The sequence below is a fragment of the Branchiostoma belcheri genome, unplaced genomic scaffold, assembly GCF_001625305.1.
Source record: "Branchiostoma belcheri isolate BF01 breed outbred unplaced genomic scaffold, Haploidv18h27 scaffold9, whole genome shotgun sequence".
In the NCBI taxonomy this organism is placed as follows: Eukaryota; Metazoa; Chordata; class Leptocardii; order Amphioxiformes; family Branchiostomatidae; genus Branchiostoma; species Branchiostoma belcheri.
This window is the reverse complement of record NW_017804575.1, coordinates 3,387,658-3,415,449: the sequence shown is the minus strand read 5'-3', so window position 1 is coordinate 3,415,449 and position 27,792 is coordinate 3,387,658. Positions and strand designations below refer to the sequence as shown.

The following is a 27,792-nucleotide window of genomic DNA, read 5'->3' as shown; positions in this document are numbered from 1 at the left end:
ACTGTCATAAGTTTTTATGATTAAAGTTTTTTGCAATTTAATGTAATTTTAATTTGTACATGTAGCAAGGGCCCCTTCTGTTTTTTTTACATACAGGGTGGAAAATCTGCTACATGGACAACTATATGTAAACCATAGGTAGAACCTATCAAAATATATTGTATCTAGCCTCTTATTATTTTTTTTAATTAAAAAGTAAAACAAGGTTTTCATTAAAACAGCCCCAGTGATAAAGCAGCAGGATTACATGTAATGACACACATGTACACCAAGTGCTTTGAATAACCACATCTGGGACAAACATTTCATGTATTCTGCCAACAGTTATGTCTCATTGTTGGGAAAATGGCTCATGTGTTGTTGAATGATTCAGTATGAGTAAGTGTGAATAAAATTCTTGCCATAAAGGGGCTTTTTGGTACCATAGCAACAAATCCTTTTGTGTGATGTCTTGCTGTGACTCATACATACAAATGCTACATATATTCATGTTAGCTGGGATCTCGTATAACACGTTTTACTAGAATATTATATGCAAAATGTCCTTATTTTTAGACTGAAACACTTTGGCCTATACTTAAAACAACAGTGATGTCATAGTCTGCAGATGCATTCATATTTGACAAATTTTTAAAACTGTTATTTTGAATATATGTTGTATTGTGACTGTTGTGGGATTATGCTGTTTGTCAATGCTCAGCTAGCTGTCTGCAATATGTAACTACAGTGACTTATTAATTGCCAGTTGCACAACTAGGAAGTGTAACCCAATCATTGACTCAGGAAATCCTATAGAAGATACGGCCAAATTTCTGCGGGGAAATTCAATACTACACCAGCTGCAGACAAAAATTCTTTTCCGATAGCACCATGCTCCCCATCCCCACCCTTTTCCTTTTACCCAGACAATTTGTCTTTGGCACCTCTGGGCTCTGATTGGTCCATACAGGGGAGCTTCCAAATATGGGCATGGGTGTACGTCATTTTCTACTCCATAAAACAGTGGCTTTGTCAGTCTAGCTCCAAGCAGTGAAGAGGAACACAGCCGAGACAAGAGCACAGTGTCGCTACAATACTTCCCCATTCCAGGTAGCTAACATTATTCCCTTCTTTCCTCTTTGAAAAGTCAGCAAGCTAGTAGAGCTAAGGAATGAACAAGACAATTTTAAAACCTTTTCTGGTCGCAGACATGCTTTGATTAAGGGCGCAGAACATTGCAAAGGACAGGTGTATTGTGTCAGCATGTGGCAGTGTAGACTATGCAAGGGGCTTTGTGTGATGTCATTGAATTTCACATATCCATAATGATTACATTCCAATCGGTTCAATCCCATAATTGTTTGGCATACATTTTCAAAAGGCGGTGAAGAAATGTGTTGTATTTGACTGTTCTTTGTCTCCGATCGGAATATAAAATAGCGAGGTGGCCTGGCAATGAAATTGAAATCACGGTATGTGAGTTGCATATCATAGTGTGGCCTATATTTCTGTACGATGTTCCTAAAATGGGTGGGATGTGGGGTGTGAGCACCACCTCCGTCCCCCAAACGTGTCCCAAGCAATTAAATGCCCCAATGACATGTTCTTATGTAATCCATGGTGACAGAGGCACAAGGGTTTTGCTGTTGAGAAGTAGGTAATAGTAGTTGCATTTTCATGCCCAAAAATGTAGACTTTTACTGGATCTTAGTTTTTGACATCACACACCTGTTTTACAACATGTCTTGTTCTGCTGCTTTTAGGCTATTGCTCTATTTTAGGGTAATGTCATTTACCATGCATGATACCACTGGTCTGCATTAATAGAAAATGGTCTCTTGGATGGACCTATTTTCAGACAGTGCATTTTTATAATGTTGTCTTAGCACGTGAAAAACTAGTCCAATGGTGACGTAACTGCTTTTCAACGGCCCCATATTTACTCTACTGACTTGTGAAGAATAAGTCCGGTGAATGGTTAAAAGAAGGTTTCTGAAAGGTGCTTTGTTGTGTGGTATGCTGTTTAACCAGTCGCTAAACCTTTTCTGTGGACTGCCAACTCAAGTTCTAGTGATGGCCTTTGTTCTGCTAAATTTGCCGTTCTTCATTCACAACTGTCTACGTCATTCCTTTTCAAAAAACAGTTGCCCCATTTACCATATAAGAAAGCTTTGACATAGTTAAGAGGTCAACAAGAACCTCCTCAATTTTACATGTTAAAAAATAGCTTTCAGAGTTACTTATTAACTGTTGCTTTCAAACGTCATAGTATGTCGTAAAAAATGCAATAAAGGCTAAGTACATAATTATACACATCATGAGGTGTATATATATTTATAATGTTACAATTGAAGGATATTTTTTCAGGCACAGTGTAATTGTAGTTTAATGTATGTTGACTTTTCCCTCAGGATGTTAAGACAACTTCCAGATTCAACCAAACTTCTTTACCATAAAATTATGTGGACAATGGTCAATTACCATGCATAAACTGTTATCTCTCCTACATCTGCTGTCAGTTGTCTAAGCAGAATTTCCGGCATAACTCCTTTTTATCTTCCATTCCACATTATCATTGAAATGTTAAGGGATAAGGATGGACATACGCATAGTTTGATATGGATCTATTTCCCAGATAAGCCACTATCAATGAGACCAGGCAAAATTCCTTCTTTGGATGCAAACATTGTCTATGGTAAGCAGCATCCTGTCATCATCATCCTCAGGGATTTAAGGCCACACCAAGTAAATTTTATGGATGACGTCCTTTGGAGACTCTAAATCTAATGCGAGAGGGCGAAAAAAAAACAAGAAGGCCCCTAAAAAACAAGATGCCTAGATTAGAAATATACTAAGAGACGACAAATGTTAGGACACAAATCGAATGAGGTGACACAGTGTAACAAGCAAGAAGTCTTTTATTCATCATCAAAACAGCAATATATCAGGTGGAACAGCAGTTGTCGTCCTGTGCTTTGGGGAGATAGATGGAGCGGTCAGCAAGCTTCTTCAAATGTGGCAGCATGTACCAAACTGAATTCCTAATGGAAGTCTTGCTTGATGCTTCATAAGCTTTGGTCCGTACAAACCTATTTGCGGCACTGTCGTGACTCTTTGGTCATAGTTACAGTTTTTCTAGGAACAGACCAAAATCAATGTGTGCACGGACGTCATCCATAAAATTTACTTGGTGTGGCCTAAGCACTATCTTCCCCATCCTGGCAGGAAAAGGAATTCTGCATCAGGGCACCAGCACTGGAGTCCAAACAATTCTCAGCAGTTTTGCAAACATCTCCTCTGTATTCTTACCTGTAAAAGCGAGTGTCAAGTAACGCTCTTTACAGGTGATTAACCTGTAAGTGGTAAAAAGGCCCAGGATAAGGAACAAAAGGCATTTGTGCTGCCTTTGTTGGAATGCTTGGTGATCTCTGCCAAGCACTTGTCGGATAGTCCCACCACTCTAATTTTCTATCTCCACATTATCAAATTCAGTAGGCTCTTGTTCATATATAATGTTACACCTGTTCTACCTGAGATGTTTTATTACTACAGGTGTTTCCCTCAACATAATTCTTGGCCATAAATGACAATAATGAAGGTGTAATTGGTCATTTCCATAAAACTTGTGTGAAAATTAGCATCACACTATGTGTCAATTTTTTCTACATCATTTGCAGTGTAAAATGGAAATAATACCCCACAGGTAATTAGATAATCACATTCCTAAATGTCACAAATAGTTTGCATATTTGTGAATGATAAATCCCCTTGTCCTTGCTGGTACCATTAAAAGGAGGTACATATGTACTTTTTATGCTTCTTTTCTTCCATCATATGATCATTAATACAGTTAGTATTCCTAAACATTGTGTTGGAATGTGGCTGAGTTGCTGTCACATTTTTTTTGGGAGGAGGGATAGGTAAAGTTACTAGCCAGAAGGCATTCCACCATAACTAGTCCATCACAACAGTTCTTGGTAAGCTTCCTGCATTTTGTCCATTTCCTGTTAGTAACTTTTTGACCTGTGACATTTTTGTGTTCTGTGAATGTCTTCTTCTGTGAAGCATATGTCAATAGCAGTAAAAGATGAGTTTTATATAAAGACTGGAATTATTGAGTAAATGCACACTTGTAAGCTGCAGTGGTAGTCAGCTTGTTACATATTTTACTCACTTTTCTTTTATAGTCAGCACTGTATATTAGATACCAGCAGACACTCTTTATATGTTCCCACTGTATGGCAGGTGACTTGTATAGGGGTTGACAGTATTGGTACAAATCTACTACATACATGTATAGCTTGTGTGATGGCCCAAATAAGTCACATGTATGTGTAGTGTGTAATTTGTAAACTATTTCTTTGACCTGATGTTGCACCCTAGAGCTCCACCATCCCCCCTATAGATCACAAAGACAGGAAGCTGCCCTTAGGTGTTCCTTCCACCTGTATTTATTCAGCATTTCACAGTTGTTTTGAAGCTGACATGCTTGTAGTTCAAAAGAACCTTGATTTATATTCTTCTGTTGACAAAATAATGTGAAAAATGTCCTTCACATGCTAACACCAACATTCCATGTAGTCACTATGTGTGTGTTTTGGGTTTGAAGAATTAACAAATTTATATATATATATTTTTAAAGAGGTTCTTTAACTTTATAAAAAGGTGTAGTCCCCCAAAATAGGTTTGTTTGTTTGTAATGTACACCTGAAGCATATGCAAATCTCAATTGTTTTACGCAATAAGAAATTATAAATTTATAGTCTGGAAGCAATTTGGTGCTATGCAAATCTAATTTCAAATACTGTCATTAAATAATAAATGATATCAAGTCACTTTTTATACCTTTAACGATAAATAGGAACAAAGAAACAGGAACCTTCCCAGTCTTCTACAATGTAGTTCAGTCGGCATCAGACCGGAGGTATTAATATGCAAAACAGTTTCCAACCAAACATCCTCCTTTTTTTACAAAGACTGGCATCTCTCCAAAAACTCTATAACAAAAGAAGAGGAAGCCACCACATGCTTCTGTCAGCTGAAAAAGGAAGTAGGCCCAACATGACTCATCTTGTGACTCAGGTCTCCCCTTGAGGACTTTGATGAATGTTTTCGGGGTCATTCGGACTCGCTGTTCAGTTGTGCTGTGCAATATTGATAATAGGTACATTTCGATACCTGAGCTGGTATGCTATTGCATACTGAACATTATTTCTTAATAGGAAATATTTTTAGCCTTAGTACAAAAAACTACAATGTATTTGTCTGTTTTTGTAAATTAAAGGAAATGGGAATCATTATAGATATGAACATGTAAAGTCTGTAGACTTGAAAATCAGTTGGCGTGTTATGATGAAAAAGAATTGGCTCTGTAAATTTTGGGACAATTCATCTTGGCAAAGAAACTGTAAACAGTACATGCCGCCATTTTTTTTCCAAGGTGCTTATCAGTAAGGACCAAGGACCGCGTCAGTCTTCACTTTGTATTTCCAAAGATAGCCAGATGGATGATTACTGTACCAGTCAGGGACAAAGTCATTGCAAAAACAATGGCTGACAATGCCCCATTGGGAAACCTCTCAACAACGCTGTACAAAGGGAGCAATTATGTAATGACGTCATGCACTTCAACTTGGCACGTGTGTAGACAGTAAAGGCCAGACACCATGGAGTCTGGGTTTGCAGGCTCAAAATACTTTCCTGCAGTTTGAAATTTGCTGAGGAATTATTTATAAATTATATTGCAGAAAGATACCGGTATTGTAATTTGGCAAGCCAAAACAATATAGTATTATGAATGAATACTAGCAGAAAGATTCTAAAGCAAAGCATTTCAAGCCCTGTCACAGTACAATTTGGCTTTATATAATACCTCCAGAGAATGGATATTCTTGTTTAGAAAAATTAATTTGCATGCCACTGTTGGGGTCCAGCTAGCTGACACTATCCACATTTTTACCTTCGCCAAGAAGGTTATGTTTTCAGGGGCGTTCGTGTATGTGTGTGTGTGTGTGTCTGTCTGTCAACACGATAACTTAAGAAGGCCTTGATGGATTGTCTTGATACTTGGTAGGTAGGTAGATCTTGATGAGACCTCAAAGTGATTAGATTTTGGACCCCCTAGCGGCTTGTTATGGTACTGCAGCTGAACTTCCGGTTTTGATATCTCATGATCTAGACATGCTATGGTGATGAAATTTAGATGGTAGGTAGCTCTTGTGCTGGGGAAGAAGTGACGTGAGTTTAGGCCCCCTAGCGGCTTGCTCTGGAACTGCAGGGATAAATTATTGAAAATATTCAAAAGGGGATAACTCAAGAACCGGTTGACGGATCGTCGTGATTTTTGGTATGTAGGTAGCTTACGTGATGCTTAATATAATTAAGTGACAATTATGCAAATATTGATGTAATTTGCATAATTTATGGAGAAATTCTATAAATCAGCTGCATTCAATAATAGGACAATTAAAGCTTGTGACATTGGTAATTGACAACGAGAGAAACACAGGAAGATATTGATTATGTTGATAATGACTTAATTTGCATAATTAATGAGAAAATTTTATAATTATGTAATGATAACTGCCTGGAATTTCATACTTGTGGTATTTGAAAGTTAAATTGAGGTGAACATCATTAAACATAATTTATTCAAATCAGGACCTCATTTGCATAATTTATTAGGAAATGCTAGAATGCATTGTTTGTTAATATAAGACTGTTTTTTTGGTTGAGATTATTATAAAATGATATAATTCATGAAAATTAGGTTCCTATTTCTTAAATCAGGGGGGAATAATCTAATCTATAATTTGTCAGTCATAAAGATTAACATCATTTGGCGAAGGTATGAGATCGGGGAACTCTAGTTATTCTCTGTAGCCTCTAGTATAAAGGACAGTATGAGTAACATGATGCATTAATAAACTATTTTCCAAATTTGAATATCACATTATGACTCAAGATGATAAGTGACTCACCAAACCATAGAAAATACTGTTCTCGTTAGGTCTAAACTTTATTTTTCATCCGTATCAAGTATGGAAATATTTCAGAATGTTCATCAGTTCTATGTTTAAACTTTCTAAGATGCCTTCTGTCTGAGTCATTCTTGAGGATGATGTAAAGTGCCAGGTTGTTCAACTGCTGCTGTGCTATTTAAGTCTCTAGAGGGACTGGTAGTATGTCTGTAGGGTAAGTTTCAACTCAAGAATTTGTGCAGCTGCCCCCATTTCAAGGGCAACCAATTATCTAAATCATCTAATACCCATCATGGCCTCTGGCCAAGTCTGAGGCTATGGATGGGGTTTTCAAGGAAACCACCCCTTTAAATCAGTATACACTTTGTAAGAATCTTGCTTGCATGTAGTACAAAATGTAATGTTTCCTTTTTTTTCATCACCAAGATATAGGAAAGAATCCATTTTAAATTTGAAGAAGACATATCTCGATATAATAGACAAATATGGCAACAGATGGGTAAAGTGGTAATTGTTACTTTTCAGGCCTATCTTTATGTTTAACTGATCAACAGGCACGATGATGTGTCTACTTGTTCCTGTAATGTCTCGTTCTTTGTTAGAATGGCCCCAGAATGACCTCCCCATCTGCTGACCTCCCTGTAGTGGCATACAGAAGGGAAGTGATGCAAACGAACAGGTCTTCAGGGAACCATTCAGGGCGTTACTTCCCTCTCTGTGCTTTTATGAGTCCGCCAGACTAACTGCAGATAGGAGGCAGGATTTATGAAGCAATTACAGCCGCCTTTCCTACATGGAGAGATAGAATCATATTCATAACAATTTTTCCTTCCTGAACGATATTTCAGCACACGGACTCGTTGTTTAGGCGGTATCCGGTCACAAATGAGTTATTCTTCATACTTTGTCAACTTGGAAATTATGGTGCATAAAAGTGCTCAGAAGTATTCCAGATACTTCACAGATGACAAAGTATTGGCACATGTATTTAGTGTGAAACTTTTCTGGTATAGGGACAACACAGCATTCTTCAGGACCACTTATCTCTGCACCAACCATAAAATAATCATAAGGAAGCTTTTATAGTAAGACATTTGGTGATATTGAATGTCATTAGGTAATGATGGTACCCCTGCTGTAGCGTTACCACTACAGTATAACACTACCAGCTGGTGTCCACCCAACGGAAGGTCACACCTTTGGCAGGTCAAGTATTCAGCACCACGGACAGTGATGACCCCCAGGACCCCATCATGCTTTGTACAATTTTACCCTTTCCCTGGCCTTTTTACCATTGAGTACTGTGGGCAGGGATGTCTCTTTCTATATCATGTAACATAATGTATACAATAAAACTGACATTTAAGTTTATTTTAATGCATATCTCGCACCAAAATAATTTTACCCATCCTCGATCCATAAAAGGATCAAGCAATTCCTACGAACACCCTCTAAAATGATTGCTATTCAGCACTCATTTTAGAAGCCTAAATGGTAGAAGAGGACATTATGTATCCATCTATATCAATAAATTGGGCTGTCTCTTGCAGTAACTGCCACTTTGGGACCTGTAAAACTTTACATCTCGCCTCTCTTCCTTTGAAAGACATTTTTGATCCCCACAAGCTCATGTTTTTATGGAAATTTATCATACCTGAGATGATGATACATGGAACAGGTGATGGGGAAAATCCAGGCAACGATTTTGCACAGTCGCTTATCAGTGAAAACAGGGACTGGCCCCATTAATTGTGTCTCAAACCCTTAGAAAAGGTGGTGCTTTTTGGATTTTGTATGTCAGGGTTGTAAAAATGCAACTTCAGAATACAAATTTGCTGCCTGTTTTTTTTTCTCTAAAGGTCTTTCTAATGATTCACTGTTACTGAAAGATTTATGAAGTGCAAGTTCAAATTGAAGCAGGCTAGGAGGGCAAATTCAATTCTAAAGGCCATGTCTGCCATGCATAATTTCATTTGGCTGTCATTTTCCTAATGTATCAACAGGAGCAGGGTTGAACCTGTCTGATAATTTCAATGGACTCATAGATTAGTTACCATTTTTTCCAATATATATGTACTGCTAAAGAACCTGGAGGTGTAGTATTTTAGAAATAATCTGCATGTACATTTGTAGTTAATGTAAAAGTACATGCCATAAAAGAGATCACCATTTGTAAATTTTATGTCCAACTGATGTATTCATTAGCAAGTTTACTATCTAGGTTATTATTAGTAAGAATAATTGACTGCTGGTAAAAGAGGAAGCAATTTATCCCTTTTCAAGCAATTACTTTCTGGAAGTGCCCAACCTTAATGGTTCTGCATAACTTTTAATGGAGAGAGGAGAACTCGTAATGTATCTTTAATTGGGTATGATGGTGCCATCAGTGAAACAGTTTTATATGCAAAGGTTTCATTTTGCACCTTTAATTTCTTGAACAAAATTAGGATACTTTCAGTTGCTGCTTCCAGGAAAAAAGTGATTGTATTTTGATTTTAGCAGGGCAGTATACCAGACAAATTTAGCATCATACAAAAATAGTTGCAGTGAGTGAGAAAGGATACCAGTTCTGATCCCAAATACATGTACTTCTCAACTTTTCTTACCGGTATTTTGACTCTGTCAAATGAGTCTAATTTGAAGGAGAACATCTTAATAGAATGGTTAACACTGAATCCATGGCTGTGTACCTGCTGATAGTATCAGGAAAATTGGACATGTGGCAGAGATTTTTTAAGTAGAGTACATGCTTCTGTATTTCTCAAATGGTGTGATATTCAATGAATCATTTACATCGCACAATTTTGCATTGCTTTTTCCTGGTAACTTGATATTGTGTGTTACTTCCTTCCATGTAGAACTGGCAAAATCAGGGCAGTTTTCGCATATTCGAAGGTCGCGATCTGCAGGGCTAACTGCAAATAAATATGCATCAGTCTGTTTCACCCATTTTCAGCCGACATTTGACCCTCAAGATGAATAATTCAACAAAGACCCCTCCACCCATCATCGTGATTGTAAATTTTGTGCACGCTGGACATTGCTTCACACGTACATTTGTGTATATCACGCCTCTATCCAGTTTGTTTTATTAGTCTGAAATTTTATCGGGGAATAAAAACGACATGGAAAGAGTCCAATATTTTTGTATTCTCGTTGATGGACAGTAGCAGGAAATGTGCCGTGGAAATTTGCATAAGCCGGTAATGTATGGCCATGATCGATCTCAATTTAAAAGTCTAATTTTGACAGTTTGCTGCGATAAGATCAGTGCTCCCAGCTTGATTGAATTAAGAATATTATTCCCCTTTTGCTGCATTAGTGTAAACTATGCTTTTATGCTAATATGGCAGAAGAAATTATCGTATGCCAGGGTGATGCGTTAATTTCATTTCACCCTTCAGAAGTCATTAGTTTTTCTCACCGTTGAATGATGCAAATTGCAGCTGTGATTCGTAATTGCCCCCAGACTCCCCCCGCGAGAGCAGTTCCACGTATGCTACTCACGAAACTACCGATTGATTTTGTCCTATCAGAAGTCACGCCCCAGATACCCATCGCAATTTCGCAATGGCACTCATTTCCCAAAAGGTAAATTTGAAAATTGTTGGTCATTTTGCTTGGTCATTTTTTTGTAGGGGTTTTGGAGGAAACGAAATTTTAACATGACAAGGAAGTTCCTTCTGTCGGGATGCAATGTAAACACAATTCCTTCTCTGCAGGATGTTAATTTTAGGGCCTAGATCTAGATTGATCTACTTCCGTCTCTTCTGCAAACATGCTATTGAGTCAGTTATTGATTCAGTTTCCACTATCCAAATATGTTAACACTGGAAGATTCTGTTGATATTCCTAGTATGTATTTCTGAGTCAAAGCAGGCAAAGTTGCCATTTTCATTAAATGTCAAAGCAGGACATGTTTTAACACTTGATGTCATGCAAGAACGAATGTATAGCAGACAAACTATGTTTCCAAATGTTTCAAAAAGAGAGAAGAAAGGGCAACTAATAGTAGATGATAGGTAGTATATAGTATTGTTATAATGTATGAATTCCTAGCAATTAGCATTAGAATTTAGCGTCCCAGTATGCAATACTCATGTTTTGCATACTGTCCTCTTGTGCATTTAGCCCATCTGGGCAAGAACATGCAATAAAGATTCATATCATATCATTATTTTTCATTCATTGTTGTTTTTCCTTGTATTGAATATGCAGTAATGCAATGCATAGATAGAATAAGTGAAAATTTTAACAACAGAAGTATTGTTATGAGATCTTTGATTTTTCATTTTTTTGTTCACTTGCATTTGGTCTCTTTAGCTTTAGCCTTGTTTTAATGGTTAATGTCTTTTTCTGTTCCCTTACAGATCCGACTAGTCCACTACTCTAACCATCAACATGAGTGACAAGCCTGACTTGAGCGAAGTGCAGAAGTTTGACAGGTCCAAGCTCAAGAAGACTGAAACGTCAGTCAAGAACACACTACCATCTAAAGAAGGTATGTTGTAAAAGTCTTTGTTCCTTAAACTCTCTTTTTGGATATTTGACATGTCCTTTGATAAACAGTAACATTTACAGTTATTATATTAAAAACTAAAAAAATAGCTGGAGGCAGATTTGAGCATCTAAATAAACAAAGGTGCAACTTGAAACCAAAAAACAAAATTTTTCCCAAGTTCACCAGATTCAATATGATATTGAATAGCTGTAATAGCTGACTCTTAGTCAGTGTTGTCAGTATTGATTTTAAATTCTCCTGGGTTCTGCCACAGATGTGTCACACTCTGTTAGCAAATTATGCATTCCTGTAGATGTCCCTTGAGAGATATTGATCCACATTAAGGGTGTGGTTGGAGGATAGGGATATCCAACTTTTCTTAGCTTTAGTAGCAGGTGCAAAGCTATATTATCATCATCATCTGTCATCCCTGGCTGGTGGGGTTAGCTGCTGTACAACTGCACTCCACAGGGATCTGTCAGCTATACTATATCTTTATCTTAGGCCACACCAATTTAATTTCTTGGTTAACGGATTCGCCCGCTTCATTTTTTTCTGATTTGCAAATCGAATAAAAAATAAAAATTCAGAATCAACTGCAAAATGCTCATATTTTGTCCTGAACAGTTGAAAACAGTCTTTTTCATCCTAGCTGTTACAGTTATTCCATCTTTCAATGCAATGGTATCAATAAAAGTTCAAAATTCATTGCTTAAATTTTGAACCGGCCTGGTGTGTTGACTTCATGGCTCCTATCTTACCATTTTGGGCCATAATAGGATGCCTAGACCTGTTTTTAGTTGTTTTTTTTCGCCCGCCCGCTCCATTATTTTTCTAGAAAAATCCGTTAACCAGGAAATTAAATTGGTGTGGCCTTATCATAGTATTTTAGAATAGCTAAAGGGCCAGCTTCTCTAAAGAACAGTCATGTTGGGATAGTCTTGAAGAGAATGAAGACAAAATAAAAAAAATCATGCAGTATGATATTTTAGGAGTATATTATTGTTATAGTTACTTAATGTTCATCGTGTAACCATTTTCCCCTTTTTTGTCACCTCCCTCCAGCTATTGAACAAGAGAAGCAGACTGTTCAACAGCAGTAAGATGACGTCTGCAGCCGCCTTTTTTTTACAGCTGTAGACAACCAACCATTCAGCCGATCCAAGTTGCCATCCACTAAGTGTCTTTGTAGTAGCAACATCTGTCCAGCTTCCCACATAAGATCTTTGACCAGGACGCTTCCACCTGCTACTCCGATCGCACCTGCAAACACAAACCTGTAGCTGTTTTCAGCTGTATGCAACCGTAAAAGCCATGTATTTGTAAAAGTTTGTTCTTGAATCTTCTGGATGTACTGCGAGTGCTGTTACATGTATACAGTAGTATCAATGACGTTCAAGTCATCATACCATAAGTGTTTAAGGACTCCTTATAATATCATATCTATAGCAAAGCCATCATAGTCTTAGAACATTGACTTTGAACATGATTTACAAATTATAATTGCATTATTTTCCTCCTCAACAACTCAGTTGAGTCTATGTATTCTTCTCACAGAATATAATCAAGCGGTATATCTGTTACAATCATTCTACATTTTGTTATGTGTATTGTCAGTACTGTACTAAAATACATTTCTAAAATGTTTTTGTACTTAGCAGTGCAGATTGCTCGATCAAAACAGTTGTAACAAGTTGTGACATTGTAAGAATAGCGTGTTAGCAATGTGTTAGGGGTTTAGGTTCATAACAGTCGTTAGTTATAATTGGTGATGTACTTGAAAGGATGCCTCTGGTGTGGGTCTGCAAGAGAGATGTGACTGTGAGAAAGGTTCCAAAATTCCCTAATCTGTTGTACTGTGAAAGACTGTAGGGTCCAAACTACAACTTTTTGTGGTGGTACGGTAGTTTTTGATCTCATTTTAGTTGCCAGGTGTAATAAACGTGTATGGAAGAAGAACTGGAGTTGATAAACATGATATGCAACCATAGAGAATTTGTGCAAATAGGGCTATATGATTGTTGTCTATGTCAGCAATGGCTCAAAGTGCAGTGTCCTGGTATAGTCCCACTGTATCAGTTGTCTGTGCATTGTTGCAACGATGAAACAACACCATGTACCCAATCATGAACGTGGAATACCGTATAATGCTCTGTCAATGTGTCCCAATATGAGACTTCTTGCTGCATTAAAATCATCTTTTTTTGGAAGAATATAAAGTGTCTGCAGTGTGTCTTTACCAATACTTTTAAAGCTGTTTTCTTGGAAAATGAAATAGGGGTTTTACAGTAGTTTGAACTGACCACCACCTTTCCTAAGGGACCTCACTGTAAGAGTTACCCATATTTCCTTTTGTTCCCTGTGTTGTTTTTCAGTCAATTTGTTGGAAATATAATGTAATTATTCTATTAGATAGAATAATTTTTCTCTGAAAAAAGGTACATGTGTGAAAGTGTGACCAACAAAAGTATAATAACAACAGCATCTTAACAATAAGAGATTTTCTTTATCCGTTTCCACAAAGGGAAGTGGTTTTTGCCCAGAGGGCTGCAACTTTTTCTCAGAAAGCTCCGAAGAACATAAACATTTGGCAATGGTTATTTTCTATGAAATGCAGTTTCAGAAGATATCGCTATGGGGCACACCAACACCAACATCACGTCCATCAAGTCGTGCCATTGAAAGACTTCGGTCTTCGTCGACCGCTCTCGGTATAAATCGGAAACTACCGAAAACAAATTTGTTGGTCATTACTCAAACCTTCCTAAAGAAAGTATCTAAAAGTAACCTTTCGATAGTTCCCTGTAAGTGACGGGTTAACCGTCGGAGAGACAATCTAGGCTGTGCAAGGCGCCAATCTTGTTCGGATGTTTCCGTGAAAAAAGTCTTATCAGGTGGGCGGGGTTCCGAGAAGGGCTATGAATACATTACCGTGTTTACTTCCCGTCTGAACGAGCTGCACACTTCCTCTCCAACCTCTGCAGACCGCGGACCAACAGGCCAAGGGCTAGCTGACATTCCACCTTCGGTAAGTGTGAAATACGGCTTAAAAGGTCAAGAACAGGAGCATACCCGTTTTTCTACTCATTGAGCGTAGTTTTACACTGCCTGAAGGTACGAACAGGAACCGAATTTCTCGTTTAGGACAGTATATTCGCAGACGTTTTACAGAGTGGGGTGAGCTCAGAGAACTTGTTGATGAACCGTCTGTGCAGAACGCCATGGGTTCTCACTTCTGTAACTCACCTTTTCCACCGAAAAACTGCACAGCCATGCCCGTAGTTGAGAAACAAGGCTTCGTTGAGTTGTTTCTTGAAAATTTGATTGAGATATGAAAACTTAAAGGGTGGTTCCTGCCGTCTTTAATTAGTCGAAGAACTGGTCCGTAAAGTTTAGTGGTGGGCACGGGGTGGGTGTTGTTGCATGCAGACATGGCCGGGGCAAGAAAGGGGAAAACTCATTTTCAAATCTGCTTATCGATTTTGTACTTCATACCTGAAAAGTCCAACATCGTAACCGTGCAAACAAGGTGGCCAACGTTTGCACTAATTTCCAGACGGAACTTTTCCCCAACCTTTTTGTTCTCGTTTGCTTTTTATACTGTGAAACGTGTGGGCGTGCAGATTACACACATGACATCATGGTTACAGTTGAGAATATTTTGTAGCTGTCGTCTGATTCAAATATTTGGCCTCAAAAGTGCACCAAACGTCTCATATTAAAGTGTGCGCATTGCTTTTAAGTCTTGCAACCTTGAAGTGGATCAGTAGACCTTATTGTTGCTTAATCTACAAGGCAAATCAGGTATAGCAAATTTCACCCCCTTTTAAATAATATATATGATGTAGCAGCAGTGTTTTTTCTTGCAACACTGCATTTTGTATTAAGAAATACAGACATACACACACACACATACAGACAGACAAGCTGAAAACTAGGCTAAATTTGGGTAACTTAATACTGGCATGTAAATGATGACATCATCAGGGTGCAACATGAGAACTCCAAGTCTTTTGTCCAAGTCTAGGTTGTTTTCAAAGCAAAGCAAAATGTGGAAATCCGATGTTTTCAAGTCTCCTTGGGTTGTATATAGACCAAGGACTCAACATATTTGCGCTGCAGTTGTTTTTGTTGTCCAGGGTGTTTGTCTGTACTCAATCGGCTATCCCCTTATCTGAGTCTGTCCATATCATGAAACACTCCAGCTGTTTCAAGTGTTTGGGAAGGATTTTGTAGAAAGTGAGAAAAAAAGCATCTAAAAACTCCAAGGAAAAAATATGGACTAAGCTGAAAATTAGAATATTCATTTGTATTTAAGTCTTCAGCTTTTTTTTCAAGGCCTGGGACCAATCACTAATGATATTGGGGGAGGGCAGCACTCACAACTCCACTATCAGAAGTTTCTGCTCCGATAAATTTGCTGTCATCAATGTTTAAAGTAAATCAATCTGTTGAAAAGACATGTTTATTATCATGGAAATATTGTATTGTACATGTATGTGCTGAAAATCTTGGAATCATTTGTTGTGCCTCATTGTAATATATATGCAAATTTGCAGTGAAATCATAAATTCTAAATCAAATTATTTGAGCCACACAGGTTGATACACCAACCAGGTTTTCAAATAGAAAGATCTGTTTTATTGTCCAAGTACTAGTTGAACAATAAGTTGGTAATATTATTATAACTTCAAAGTTGTGTAGGTGGTCACATTGAGACTGCAGTTAATAACCTTTTCAGTGCCATGCGTGGCTGTAACTAGGCTATGGATGAATGAACCATTCTGTTCCCCTTCCTCCTTTCCTTTATCACCCACAGAAAGGGAGACACTGTTACTTAACTGTGTGTTAAGTGTTGAATTACATGTTCCTCAAATAGGTGGGGATAGGGTGAACAGGTGTACCTGTATTTATGTCACATAACAGTGGTATTTTCTTTACAGTTGTTCTCCATGTGTATCGAGCTGTACGGTTCAGTGCCGCCATAGTTAATGGCCTGTGCTGACCTGGTGAAAAAGTAATGTATTAGTACTGGTCGGACAGGAAGGTCCTAAGGCTTGTCATAGGGGGTGGGTGGTCGTCCTGACAATGCTTTGTGCTAAATTCAGGAGATTTGCCTATGAGTTACATAAATTTAAGGGAGTGAATGCTATATTTTGTGCAAAATTTTTTTTTGCCACCTCACTGCAAGTTATGTGGAATTAAATAATTTTTCATATGGATGAAGGGATATTAAAATAACTAATGCCTACACCTCAGGGAGTAGGGCAAGCAGAGTTTGCAAATATCCATTCAAACTTTTCACAATGCTGAAACTTACATTTTCTTTCAGATTTGTTTTTGTAAAGGAAATTCTGACAGGATACTGCTCGGGCCACTGAAGGAAAAGTCTTCAAGAGAAAGCCTGGCACTGCCTGTCCCCCACAATCCAACATGGCTTCCCAGGCATAAACATTGTCCCTCTAGTACTAGCCTTGATGTTATCATTTCGAAATTTAGACCAGCTGGCAAGAAAAGCTTAACCTTCGCTTGGCCTCTACGTTATCTAAACTATCAGGGGCTGAAGAGGATATTTTACTGCTTAAGGTGAAATCAGGACTATCTGACCTACTTTTTTTGATAAAATGAGAATTCAAGATTTTGCTGATTGTAGCAGCCTAGTCAGTGTTTTGCCTCAAGGCGCTATACATGATAACGCCAGCTGAAGCAGCTATGTTGTCTTTGTTCTTTTGGGTATTCACGGGCGTCAGATCGTCATTAGGTAATTTGGTGTGACTTGGAAAATGATTTATGTAAAATGAGTATGACCTTGATGTGTCTGAGTAGGTCACCTATTCTTTAACATGTGCTGCAGGTTGTGAATACTAATTAGTGGTAATGTTGAACTGTATCTACAACCACTTCGCAGTTGCCAAATGTTACATAAAACAGCACAAATATGTAACTTTTGTAAGCTGAAAGTTTAAGAGTTGTGAAGTGTAGGAGCCAGACATGTAGAAGTGCGTGTCCCTGAAGAGAGCCATGTTTGTCTGGCCTCCATAATGCTTCTTATCAGTGGATAAGATCTAAGCCAAGGTTCTCCCTGCTTAAGTTTAACCTTTGGGCACCAAACTTGTAAAATTGGTTACAGGGTGAGGTAGCAGGGAGAAGGTTAAATTGTTATCCCATATTTTTCTGAAATTCTGAACCATTCAGAACTGTATGAAATTTCGTGAGGCAGGGGATTTGGTGCACTTTATCTCCAAGCAGATGTTGAGGAAGAAAATTGTTGTGTTTTCTGACCAGCCAGATTTCTCTGAGAGCCACTACCCCATTAGCCTGGATGCCAGACCCCCAGGCCCAGAGTCAGGTAGCCTAACTAAGGGGAGACTGTGGTATAAGGGGCCCGAATGCCCTTTTCTGTAGAGCGTAATCGGCCATTTTGAATCTACATAGAGCATAGACAGACTGCTTTAATTCAACATAGAGTGTAATTGCGGCATTTTGCGTGGAGCACAATTCACCATTTGGTTCTACATAATGCGTTGTAGCTACCGGAATTTAACGTAAAAGTGAATTTTCTGAATTCAGCGTAATACATAGCCAGCTCTCAAAATTTAACATAGAGCGTTATCAGGACCCCCCATGCAGGCCCTCGTATAAGTTTCCTTAGGGGCATGTTGGCCCTGGAGCAAAGGAGCTGGCCTGTGTAGGCCCTGGAAACAGTCTGGAACCCAGGCTAGCATCTGACTGGAGATGTTCAAACAGTCACTGTCACAGTGGATAACTATGGTAACTCAAATACATGTACTCTTGAAGTCACAATCATTCCAGCTGACATTTTGAGAAGTTCTTGAAATGAATGTTTGAGGAATCCCTTACTTTCAAACTTTGAATGCCAAAAGTGATAACATTTAATCAACTATTCCTCGTACCCTAAAATTTGGTGATACAAATGGTGCACTCCTGCCAAAGGGAGTAATAAGAAAAGGTTACAGGAGCCATTATAACTGCTTACGTTGTCACTTCGTGAAAACCTATATAGAAAATTATAAGACTGTGCTTAACTATAACCTTTTTCATACTAGAGAAAATACAATTCTCTATTGGAGAGTTAAACACTCGCTAAAATGTCAAGCAGATTTTACTGCTGCACTTGAAATAGATACATGCATTCACTATAAGCACATATTTATGAATCTACATCATACACAGAATTGAGTATATGAACCCGCTCTCCATCAGTTTTATGATTTCTGGTAATGTTTCTGAACGATAACTAGTCGGCATATTTTATTGAGGTGGAAGTTTTTTTCAGAGCTGAACTTGTGTTACAGTAACTAGGGTCAGACTTTGGTTATTATGAGGTACATTGAGATTATACCCATTCATAGCTATAGCTTTGTATGCTCATAAGGAATGACATCATTGTTAAGGTACATGTAGGTGTAACTGTAGGCAAATGTGTGTGGGTGGATCTTTGCGCAAGACATACACAAAAGGCAATCGAACATGTAAGGCACATGTGCACGTACATAAAAGGCAAGCCCCTAGCTGTATACAAGGTACATGTGCATAAAAGGCAAGCCTCTCTGTTGTATATGTACGTAAGTAAGGTAGTACTACCTAGAACTCTGATTCTGTTAAGGGTTTGTGAAGTCAAGAACCCATCAGAAGAGTTGATGACATTAAGTCAGAAAGGTTACCTTAGAAACAGCAGCTTAGTACGTACTACATGTAGTACGCTGACCTTTTTTGGCAAAGACGGAACACTGTGACTGTCAACTTCGGATTTTTCTACAATACTGTCTAACACTACTTTAGTTCCAGCTTGACAAAAAGCATTTCCATAAATGCAGCGTCAAAGTTGACAAGCTAAGCATAAAAGAATGCAGTTCCCCAGGGTTATTTGTTTTCGGTTCTGGCACATTTTGGAATGTTCAGCATACCTAGGCTGGGGGTAGGAATTCTTCACGTTCTTCGCATGAAGACATTGGCGCAAACCATCTGTTTCTTGCCAGAGTGAATTTAAAACGTACTGTCAGTGATAGAGTTTCAGCTCTCAAGTTCAAGCAAACATTTTGACAGCCAAGTTATGTCTTTGTCAGTTCTACACTGAATTTACTTTATTTGACGAAACATAAAAGGACTTAATGAGGGCCTGCAAGGGGGGGTCCCGACAACATTCTACGCTGAATTCGGAAACCTCTCGATTACCCTTTACGATAAATTCCAAGTGGCTTCAACGCATTACGTAGAATTAAAACGCCGAATACGCTCTACGCAAAAATATTAGAGCGGTCAGTCTACGCTCTACGTAGAATTAAAACGGCCGACTACGCTCTACGGAAAAGGGCTTGCGGGCCCACCTTAATCATTCCTGTTTGCAACATGTTCCTGAACAGGGTATGCAAAAGTTTATCAGCCTTTCTAACTGCGTGACACCATCACTATCAATTTAAATGTTTTATGTTTCAATCAAGGGATTGTACAATAACGAATGGGGGTGGACAGGTGAAGTCTTGTTTCATGTTACCCATCACCTTAGTTTTAAAATGGCCCTCCCCTTCCTCCATTAAAATATGCAAGACAGACAAGCACTAATTGTCTAAAGTCCTCAAGGTGTGGGAGGTGTTAATGCTTCACTAATCTCTTATTTTACATGCAGCACCTGTTATAAATGTGCAATAGAGTTAGATGGGGGTATGAGTCATACTCCCCCTATGGGTAAACTCTAGATCATACCATTGTTAAATTAGGGACATTGCTATCTGTACCCATTTTTTCTGCTCAAAATTAATGGACGTAAAACAGTTTGTGTGTATATTTATAGGTGTGTGCCTTGTTAGTTTGAATAAAATGGAGTATTTTGTTATTCTATAAAATTGTGAAAGGATGGAGTTAAAACAGGATGTGTGTCAGGAAAGTAAAATTTTTTTCTGTTCCCCATTTCGGGGGAAGAATGTACCCTCCGTGGTAAAAGCCTGCTCAAACCAGGTGATGTTACATGACCTTATATGTACAGAATTTCCTGCCTGGGTAAGCCTATATATGACATCACTCTATAAGCTACTTCCTGTTTCCCTGCGTGTGTAGCGTGTTAGAACTTAGTGCCAGCTGATCAGAGGAGAGGTACTGTTCCTGTGGGTGAGTACAGTGTGTATAGTAGATATTTCTTACACAAAGTCTTGAGGCTGTACAACTACTTTACCTTGCTTTGCATTGTACATTTGTGGGGACCCGCAAGCCCTTTTCCGTAGAGCGTAATCGGCCATTTTAATTCTACGTAGAGCGTAGACGGCCCGCTCTAAAATTTTGCATAGAGCATATTCGCCGTTTTAATTCTATGTAATGCTTTGTAGCCACTTGGAATTTATCGTAAAGCGTAATCAAGAGGTTTCCGAATTCAGTGTAGAGCGTTGTCGGGGACCCCCCCCCCCTTGCAGGCCATTTGTAGTGTCTGTAGTCTTTGCAGATGTCATGTGGAGGTACAGTACATGTATGTGTACTCAGACTCGTGCTGCATATTATCACGTATTGCCATCCTGTTGAACTATGTCTGAACTCTACTCTGTTAGCAAATCTGTCTGGTGGCAAAGTTTAGCCTTTCTTTGTGCAATTGAAACGTGCACCCTTAGTTTTGATGGAGAAAGCTTGTACAAGGGGGAACACCATCCTTGCAGTGATAGACGGTATGTTATAAGTCATTCAGACGTTGGTAAGGTGAGCAGCATAAGAATTGGGGGAAAGCACACACTGCTCTTGACATAAGTGCATTCCATGCATGCCTGGCTACGTGGTGAACCTTCAGGGCACGTGAGCCAGACGAATTTGCATGGAGAACGTGTAGTGTAGCGTGCTTACACGTTGTCTCAATTCTTTCAACTCAAGGTCAAGAAACAATTCTTTTTCTGAGTCACAGGAAAAGTAGATTGAAGACTGTGTACACACAAATCATGAGATATTTGGAGTGATTTGAAGTGTGTGGTTTTTGCACTGACCTCTCCACTGTGAACTTTTACACTGTGAACATGTACAGTAACTGAACTGCATTTTGTCTTCCATTCCGCCAGCTGGCAACTTGAAAACTGAATGCCCGCATTATGCCTAGGATATTATCAGTTGTGTTGATTAGTGATGCATACCGGTTCACTGGACTTGGATCTGGACTTGTAAGAATGTTTAGGTTCAAGTAAAAAAAAAAAAAAGTCAAGAACCGAGTCCGGACTTATTACCATAAAAGACCATGTCACATACCCCTTTTCTTTCCAAACCACCTAAAACCTTCCGTAGATTGTAAAATCTTTGCTGCAAAACAAAGAAAACATTGCCATCGGGCATCGTCAAGTACAAGTACTGGCCTCCATGTTATGTGGCCAAAGTTTCACCCAGACAACATTGCAAGGTTGCCAACATGCTATTTGTATATGCCATGGGTTTAGGTCTGGACTTACAAGTCTGGAACTGAACCTAAACCTCTGGACTTGAATCCGGACCTGAACCTAAAATTGGGTTTAGGTATGCATCACTAGTGTTGATCAGTTGTTACAGACTTTAGACTTTATGTAAGTTGATCAGTATATATTCTGATTTAGTTTAGATATATTACAATGTAGTCTACTTTTTACTTTAGAGACGATTCTTCTTCATTTCTGCCTAGTGTAGCCCTAAGTACAATGTAGTATTATTGGCAGGTTGCACATTGTTAGTAACAATTGTGATCCGGTACATACATATACATGTACATGTATAGTACATATAGCTGATTCATAGTACATCATGATGCTATATAATATTGAATAACAATATGCATTCATGACTTGCAAAAGGTATTCCAGGGAGGAAGATGAGGCTGTAATTGTAATTCTGTCCCATGTGGGATTGGAGGTCACCAGGCATGGTAGTCTGTACAGTGTTCTGGCTCACCTACTGTTATCACTGGAAACTGTCTACATACATTTGCATGATTGTACATCATACTCTCTAGGGAGATCTGGTATCTGTACATGTAAAAGGGCCAGCTATACAGGAATTCTAGTCTCAGAGCAGGTGGTTCTTGGTGACATACCATACGTTAAAAAGTACATTCAGAGATCATATTGACACGAGAAAGTGTAGTGATCGAGTTTTACATCTCTCTAACGTAGCAGTCTTTCTAGTTTTTGTACTATTTTAGAACTTAAACATTTGACCTAAGACATAAGGGGCAAAAGGGTACCATGCATGTGCATGGTTTTGACATTTGTATCTAATTCAAACTTAAGTAATTGCGTCAATTTTTCTTCTTAAGTTTTCTACTAAGGTCAAGTGACTGCCTAACACATAAGGGATCAAAAGGGCACCATGGTTTTGGCATTTGTATGTAATTGCGTCGATTTTTCTTCTTCAGTTTTTTTTCTGACGACAAGTGATTGCCTGAGACATAAGGGGCAAAAGGGCACCATTTTCCATGGTTTTGACATTAGTATCTAATCGTGTTAATTTTTCTTCCTCAGTTTTTTTTCTGACGTGACGTGACCAAATCTACCAGCGAGGATGAGCGACAAACCAGACGTTTCTGAGGTGACCTCATTTGACTCTTCCAAGCTGAAACATGTGGAGACTGAAGAGAAGAACCCTCTGCCTACAGAAGATAGTAAGTACAACTAACTGGACAGTATGTGTTACTATAATCTTTTGTTGTAATGCCCCCTCCTCCAAGAAAAAAATCTAAATGTCAATCTTCGCTACACAGAATTTTAACAGAAGTGTAACAGTGGGGTTCAAGCACCACAAACTGACCATGTCCAAGCACGTTGACAGAACTTACTGCGCCTACGCAAAACCCTGGTTTTTCATGGTTTGCGTTGGGTTTTTGGTCAACGTTGCATCAAAATTTTGCCTGTTGCAGAGGATATCTTTTCCTACATAACATTTGGAAACTACAGGCAGGATGTTAACCTTACATAAGCGAATACAACCTTATATGAGAAGTTATACGGAATCGCTATGCACAATACATTACGGGTTTCGCGCAGGCGCAGTACGTTCTGCCGACGTGCTCCCAGAGTCCCTGTCCAATGGGTGCAGGCCTAGCAGTTAGCATCTTGCATGTGTAAGCTGGCTGCATTTAGCACGGGTTTGATTCCTGGGAGCCAGGGTAGACAGTACTATTAGCCTCTTGTTTCATAAGTTCTGGATAATAGAGATGTATGAGTTCTGAATATGATATTAATTTTGTAACTGTTATTGCTGCGTAGCCATTAACTTGGAGAAAGCTGCAGAGCGATCCTCTAAGATCCTGGAGGGACTGGATCCATCCAAGTTGAAGCATGCAGAGACCAACGTCAAGGGAATGAAGCCTGATGCTGAGGGTAAGACTACAAGAATTATCATTCTTAACACACAATTCTCACTCACTCACCATTCGGTTTAATGTTATTTGTTCCCTTCCGAGGGTTAGATGATTCTGAAGGTGAGATAACCAAGATAATGTGGTGTGGTATATCTTGTCTATTCCACAAAATTACTCTAGTGAGTGTTTTCATTTTTAAGCCTATGGTACGACAATGTGCTTCAATAGCCATTTTTCATCCAAAAGTCCCATCAAGTTTTCAAACTGTTGTCTGTAGAGACTGTACCATGCAATGGCTAGAGACTGTATCATGCAATGGTTGGAGTATCTGTGGTGCCGCAGTTAGCAGCCGGGCTAGGTGACAGATGATGGCTGACTCTTTAGTTATCTTTGTTATTATGTTTAATGTATTTTGTTTGTTGTTGTTTTTTTTGTTCCAGACATGCACCAAGATAGGGCTGCCCTGACAGCAGCGGCGGTGTCTGGGTTTGACAAAAGCAAACTGAAACATGCAGAAACTACGGAGAAAAACACTCTCCCAACTAAAGAACGTAAGTAGACTGTGTAGTAAGCTGGTAGAGCAAGAGTCATTATTGTCATGAGTTATTTTAGTTAGAGTTAAATTCTTCTTACACCAGATTTGGTGTACAGCCTTTGGGCCACACAATTGTGCAAGCACTACAGCGAGGGCTAGTCCACAAATTGTAATTATGTTTACTGAAGGGGAAACATGCTGTTTTTGCTCTGTTTCTTCTTCCTCTTCTTTTCCAAACCAAAAAAGGTCAACGACCAGAACCAGTCTGTTACCATGGTATCTAGTGTTGGGTTACATCATGTTGCAATTTTATAGCAGCAGGGATTTAGACTCCTGTCTGACCAAATATATGAATGTATTTGAGTAAGAATTAACAGAGCAGACCATATGCAAAGGTAAGCATTATGCATTTGCTTTGTAAATGTTACCTTTCTAGTTTTCATAAATAAAATATGTGTTCTAGTGAGGAAAGTATTAAAAATTTTGTATATTGTAAACCAATGAATTCTGTCCTACAGCTAGTCAACACTAAATTCATCTCAACTTTTTCCTTTCAGAAATCGCGGAGGAGAAGCAGAACTAAGGCCCCATCAAAACTACAGGGCTGCATCCTCCAAGTTTCTAACATTTTGTAGTCCAGTACTTTTCTACAATTCCTAGATTAGGTACATTAGGTCAAGTTAATCTTACTAGCTTATCCTGGAGCGCATCTCCGAGCAAGGGGATTGGAAATTTTCGACTAATTTTGGTACAGGTGATTCTGCTTTTTGGTGATAAATTTTAAGGCTTTGGACTAACTTCAGGGGTTAACCACTGACTTTTTTTTCTGTTTTCACTGACGTGCTCTTTAGATCAATTTTAAGGATTTTGTTTTTCAAAGCTAATGATTCCAGAAAGTTAAATATGGCACGTAGGATAGATGCTAGAGAATACTACCAGGTTCTTGACTTGCCATTCCTAAAAAGGTAACTACAGCAGTTATGGTTTAACAAGAACAGGAATAATTGTTTCCCACTGCGAGATGATGTTTTTCTCAGGATGACAGACTTCACTGGAGTGCAAAAATGGTTTATGAGCAAGTCTGTTGAAAGGAGCAAAGTCATGAAGTTGTGCTGTATCATCATTCTCACTTTGGTGATGCCAACGATTTGTTTACCCCTTGTACTCCTGTAACCATTCCAGCAGAATTACAGAGGTAGAATCATTGTTAGGAGAATAATATAGAGCTTTTGGCTGAGATTTGCTCAATTAACATTCCCTTAATCAAGAATGACTTGAAAGACTACTGCTTGTTACAGCATAAGTTAGACTCTTCACCAAACAGGTAATCCTTCATGACTTCAATGGAGTAAAAAAAAAATCCACTCAACTTTTGTCTTAGCTTGAGTCTCAGCCTTGTTAGCTCCCGTCCGCTCCCCGCCAACAAGAGCGGATCTTGGGGAGCGGACGAAAGCTAACAAGGCTGACACTCAGCCTACTACTGTCTGCAACCATAAGACAAAAAATCTGCTAAGCAAAGATTACTGGTATGATTAGTGTTACCTTTCTGTTCCTCAAAGGTTTGAAACAGAATCTATGGCAAACTAGAGCTGATGAGCTTTGTTCAGTTTTATACGATAACATTAGATTGTAAATGCAGCATTATAAAAGCATTCCAGTAATCATGAGACAAGTAGCTGTGCAAGGATATGCAAGGTTAAGCTTATGAGGTAGTGGCAGAACTTTCTTATGCCTAAAAGGCTTAGCTAGAAAAAAATGAGTACGCCTTGAGAGCGTCAATTGCACAGGAAGTAACAGCCAGTTTGACTGGGCATAGTCTAGAACATCTTGTAGTAAATTGGTTATGACTTGGCAGTGAAAATCTCTCAATGGCTGATCTTGTGATTATGAAATGATGTTAGAGGCTGCTTTTGTCTAAAGAAAAGAAAAGAAGACTCCACTTGGTAAATTGAAACATTCCATCAGGCAACTTGTACTTAAGTACTTGAAGTTCTAGGAAGAACTTGAAGTGTGTAACCCTCCGCCAAGGCTGTGTTGACTTTTGCCATATGTTAACATTTTTGGGTCTGAACATCCATTCCAGTTGTTTACAAATTTCTTCCCTTGGCCAAAAGATCATGAAAACTTACAGTAACTGTTAGTAGAATATTCCTCAATCAGTGACTCTTTTGACAGGTAGAAACACGTACCTCCAAATTTTGATGTCTACTGTACATCTTGCTCACGGAGTGACCTAGTCTCGCGAGAACACGAGGCTAGGTCGAGACTTGTGTGGATCTTCTGGCCTCCCCCGCCTCCTTGCGGAGACTAGGTCACTCCGTGAGCAAGATGTACAGTAGACATCGAAAATTTGGAGGTACGTGTTTCTACCTGTCAAAAGAGTCACTGATTGAGGAATAGTCTACTGATAATTCTACGTGACTGATGAACCTCTTCAACGTTACAGTAACTGGTAACAACACAAGATGGGAATACAGTGTAAATGCCTTGCCCTTGGCAGAAGTACATGTAATTGGTGCCATAAAACAAGCTTTACTGCGTAATTGTTACCCACAGGTGCTATCCACCGATGCCATTGCTGTTTGGCTGTCTCTACTTGAGAAATGACAAATGTAACAACCTTTCCTATGATATTACCACTGTGTCATCTGCTTTGGTATTATAATAAAACAAGTCATACCAAAGGGTTGTCTGCTGTGTTGTAGTTTGTTTGTTTTTGAGAATATTGTATAATTTAGAGAATCAAAACAGAGGCCAGCATGTTCAAAGATAACCCTTGAGTAGATGTCAGTGTACAAAATACTTTTTTGAACCAGGTAAAAATTAGGTTGCCCATCAGAATTTTAGGTTGCCCCACCTATAAGTTACTACTTTCCTCAAATTAACTAATGATACATACATAAGCCTTTGACAATATATCTAACAGCCTTTAGTTAACTGATCCTAGTAATAGCCATTAATACCTCAAATTAAAAAGCATCTGCCAGATACAGTGGTGCAAGCCAGGTGGGCATGATTTTGGGGGGAGGGGCATTCTTAAAATTCAGGTAGCACACTGGGCTACCTGGGTTCAAAAGTAGGTTGCCCCAAGTAAAATTTGATTGCCCGGGGCAACTGGGCAACCAGGTATTTTGCATGCTGGATGTAGAGTGGAATTAGATAAATAGTATTATATATAATAATGATTTTGCTTTTCTGATGTCTGGCTTTCTCTATATAATCCCAATGGTACACAGCACGAAATGGACATTTATTTGGCAGCAATACTTCTTATAGATGTATAGAGCTCAATGAATGATAATTGGAAACAATGATGTTGCATCGTTTAGATGATTCTCTGATGAGATTTTATTGTGACTGAGCCTCAAGATGACTGACAATATGGTGTTTCTATGATTTCTGGTCATAAACCACATTCACAAAGCTATAACTGCAGTGATAAGAGTTATTTGTGAAAACCATGCTGTACTAGACTCAAATGCCT

At 38.7% G+C, this 27,792-nt stretch overlaps 1 protein-coding gene and 1 long non-coding RNA gene across 3 annotated transcripts; both read left to right on the top strand.

Moving 5' to 3' along the window:
* Window positions 1–1,028: 1,028 nt before the first annotated feature.
* LOC109487771 lies at window positions 1,029–13,679 on the top strand. The gene is made up of 3 exons (XR_002141265.1): window positions 1,029–1,089; window positions 11,330–11,460; window positions 12,526–13,679. It is a non-coding gene; the product is annotated as an uncharacterized LOC109487771 (long non-coding RNA).
* Window positions 13,680–14,378: 699 nt separating this feature from the next.
* LOC109487749 lies at window positions 14,379–26,218 on the top strand. Of its 2 annotated transcripts, none has more exons than XM_019791815.1 (5): window positions 14,379–14,488; window positions 22,936–23,074; window positions 23,679–23,792; window positions 24,214–24,324; window positions 24,866–26,218. In XM_019791815.1, the coding sequence occupies exons 2-5, from the start codon at window positions 22,975–22,977 to the stop codon at window positions 24,889–24,891; spliced, it is 351 nt and encodes a 116-aa protein (XP_019647374.1). In that variant the 5' UTR covers window positions 14,379–14,488; window positions 22,936–22,974; the 3' UTR covers window positions 24,892–26,218. The 2 variants fall into 2 exon arrangements, with proteins under 2 accessions (XP_019647374.1, XP_019647375.1); XM_019791816.1 differs by lacking the exon at window positions 14,379–14,488 and adding an exon at window positions 20,507–20,586.
* The last annotated feature ends 1,574 nt before the right edge of the window (window positions 26,219–27,792 follow it).

Coding starts and splice junctions, on each gene's coding strand:
- LOC109487749 (XM_019791815.1), top strand. CDS start 22,975: ATGAGCGACAAACCAGACGTTTCTGAGGTGACCTCATTTGACTCTTCC. Junction 23,793..24,213: donor AATGAAGCCTGATGCTGAGG/GTAAGACTACAA, acceptor TTTTTGTTCCAG/ACATGCACCAAGATAGGGCT. Junction 24,325..24,865: donor CACTCTCCCAACTAAAGAAC/GTAAGTAGACTG, acceptor TTTTCCTTTCAG/AAATCGCGGAGGAGAAGCAG.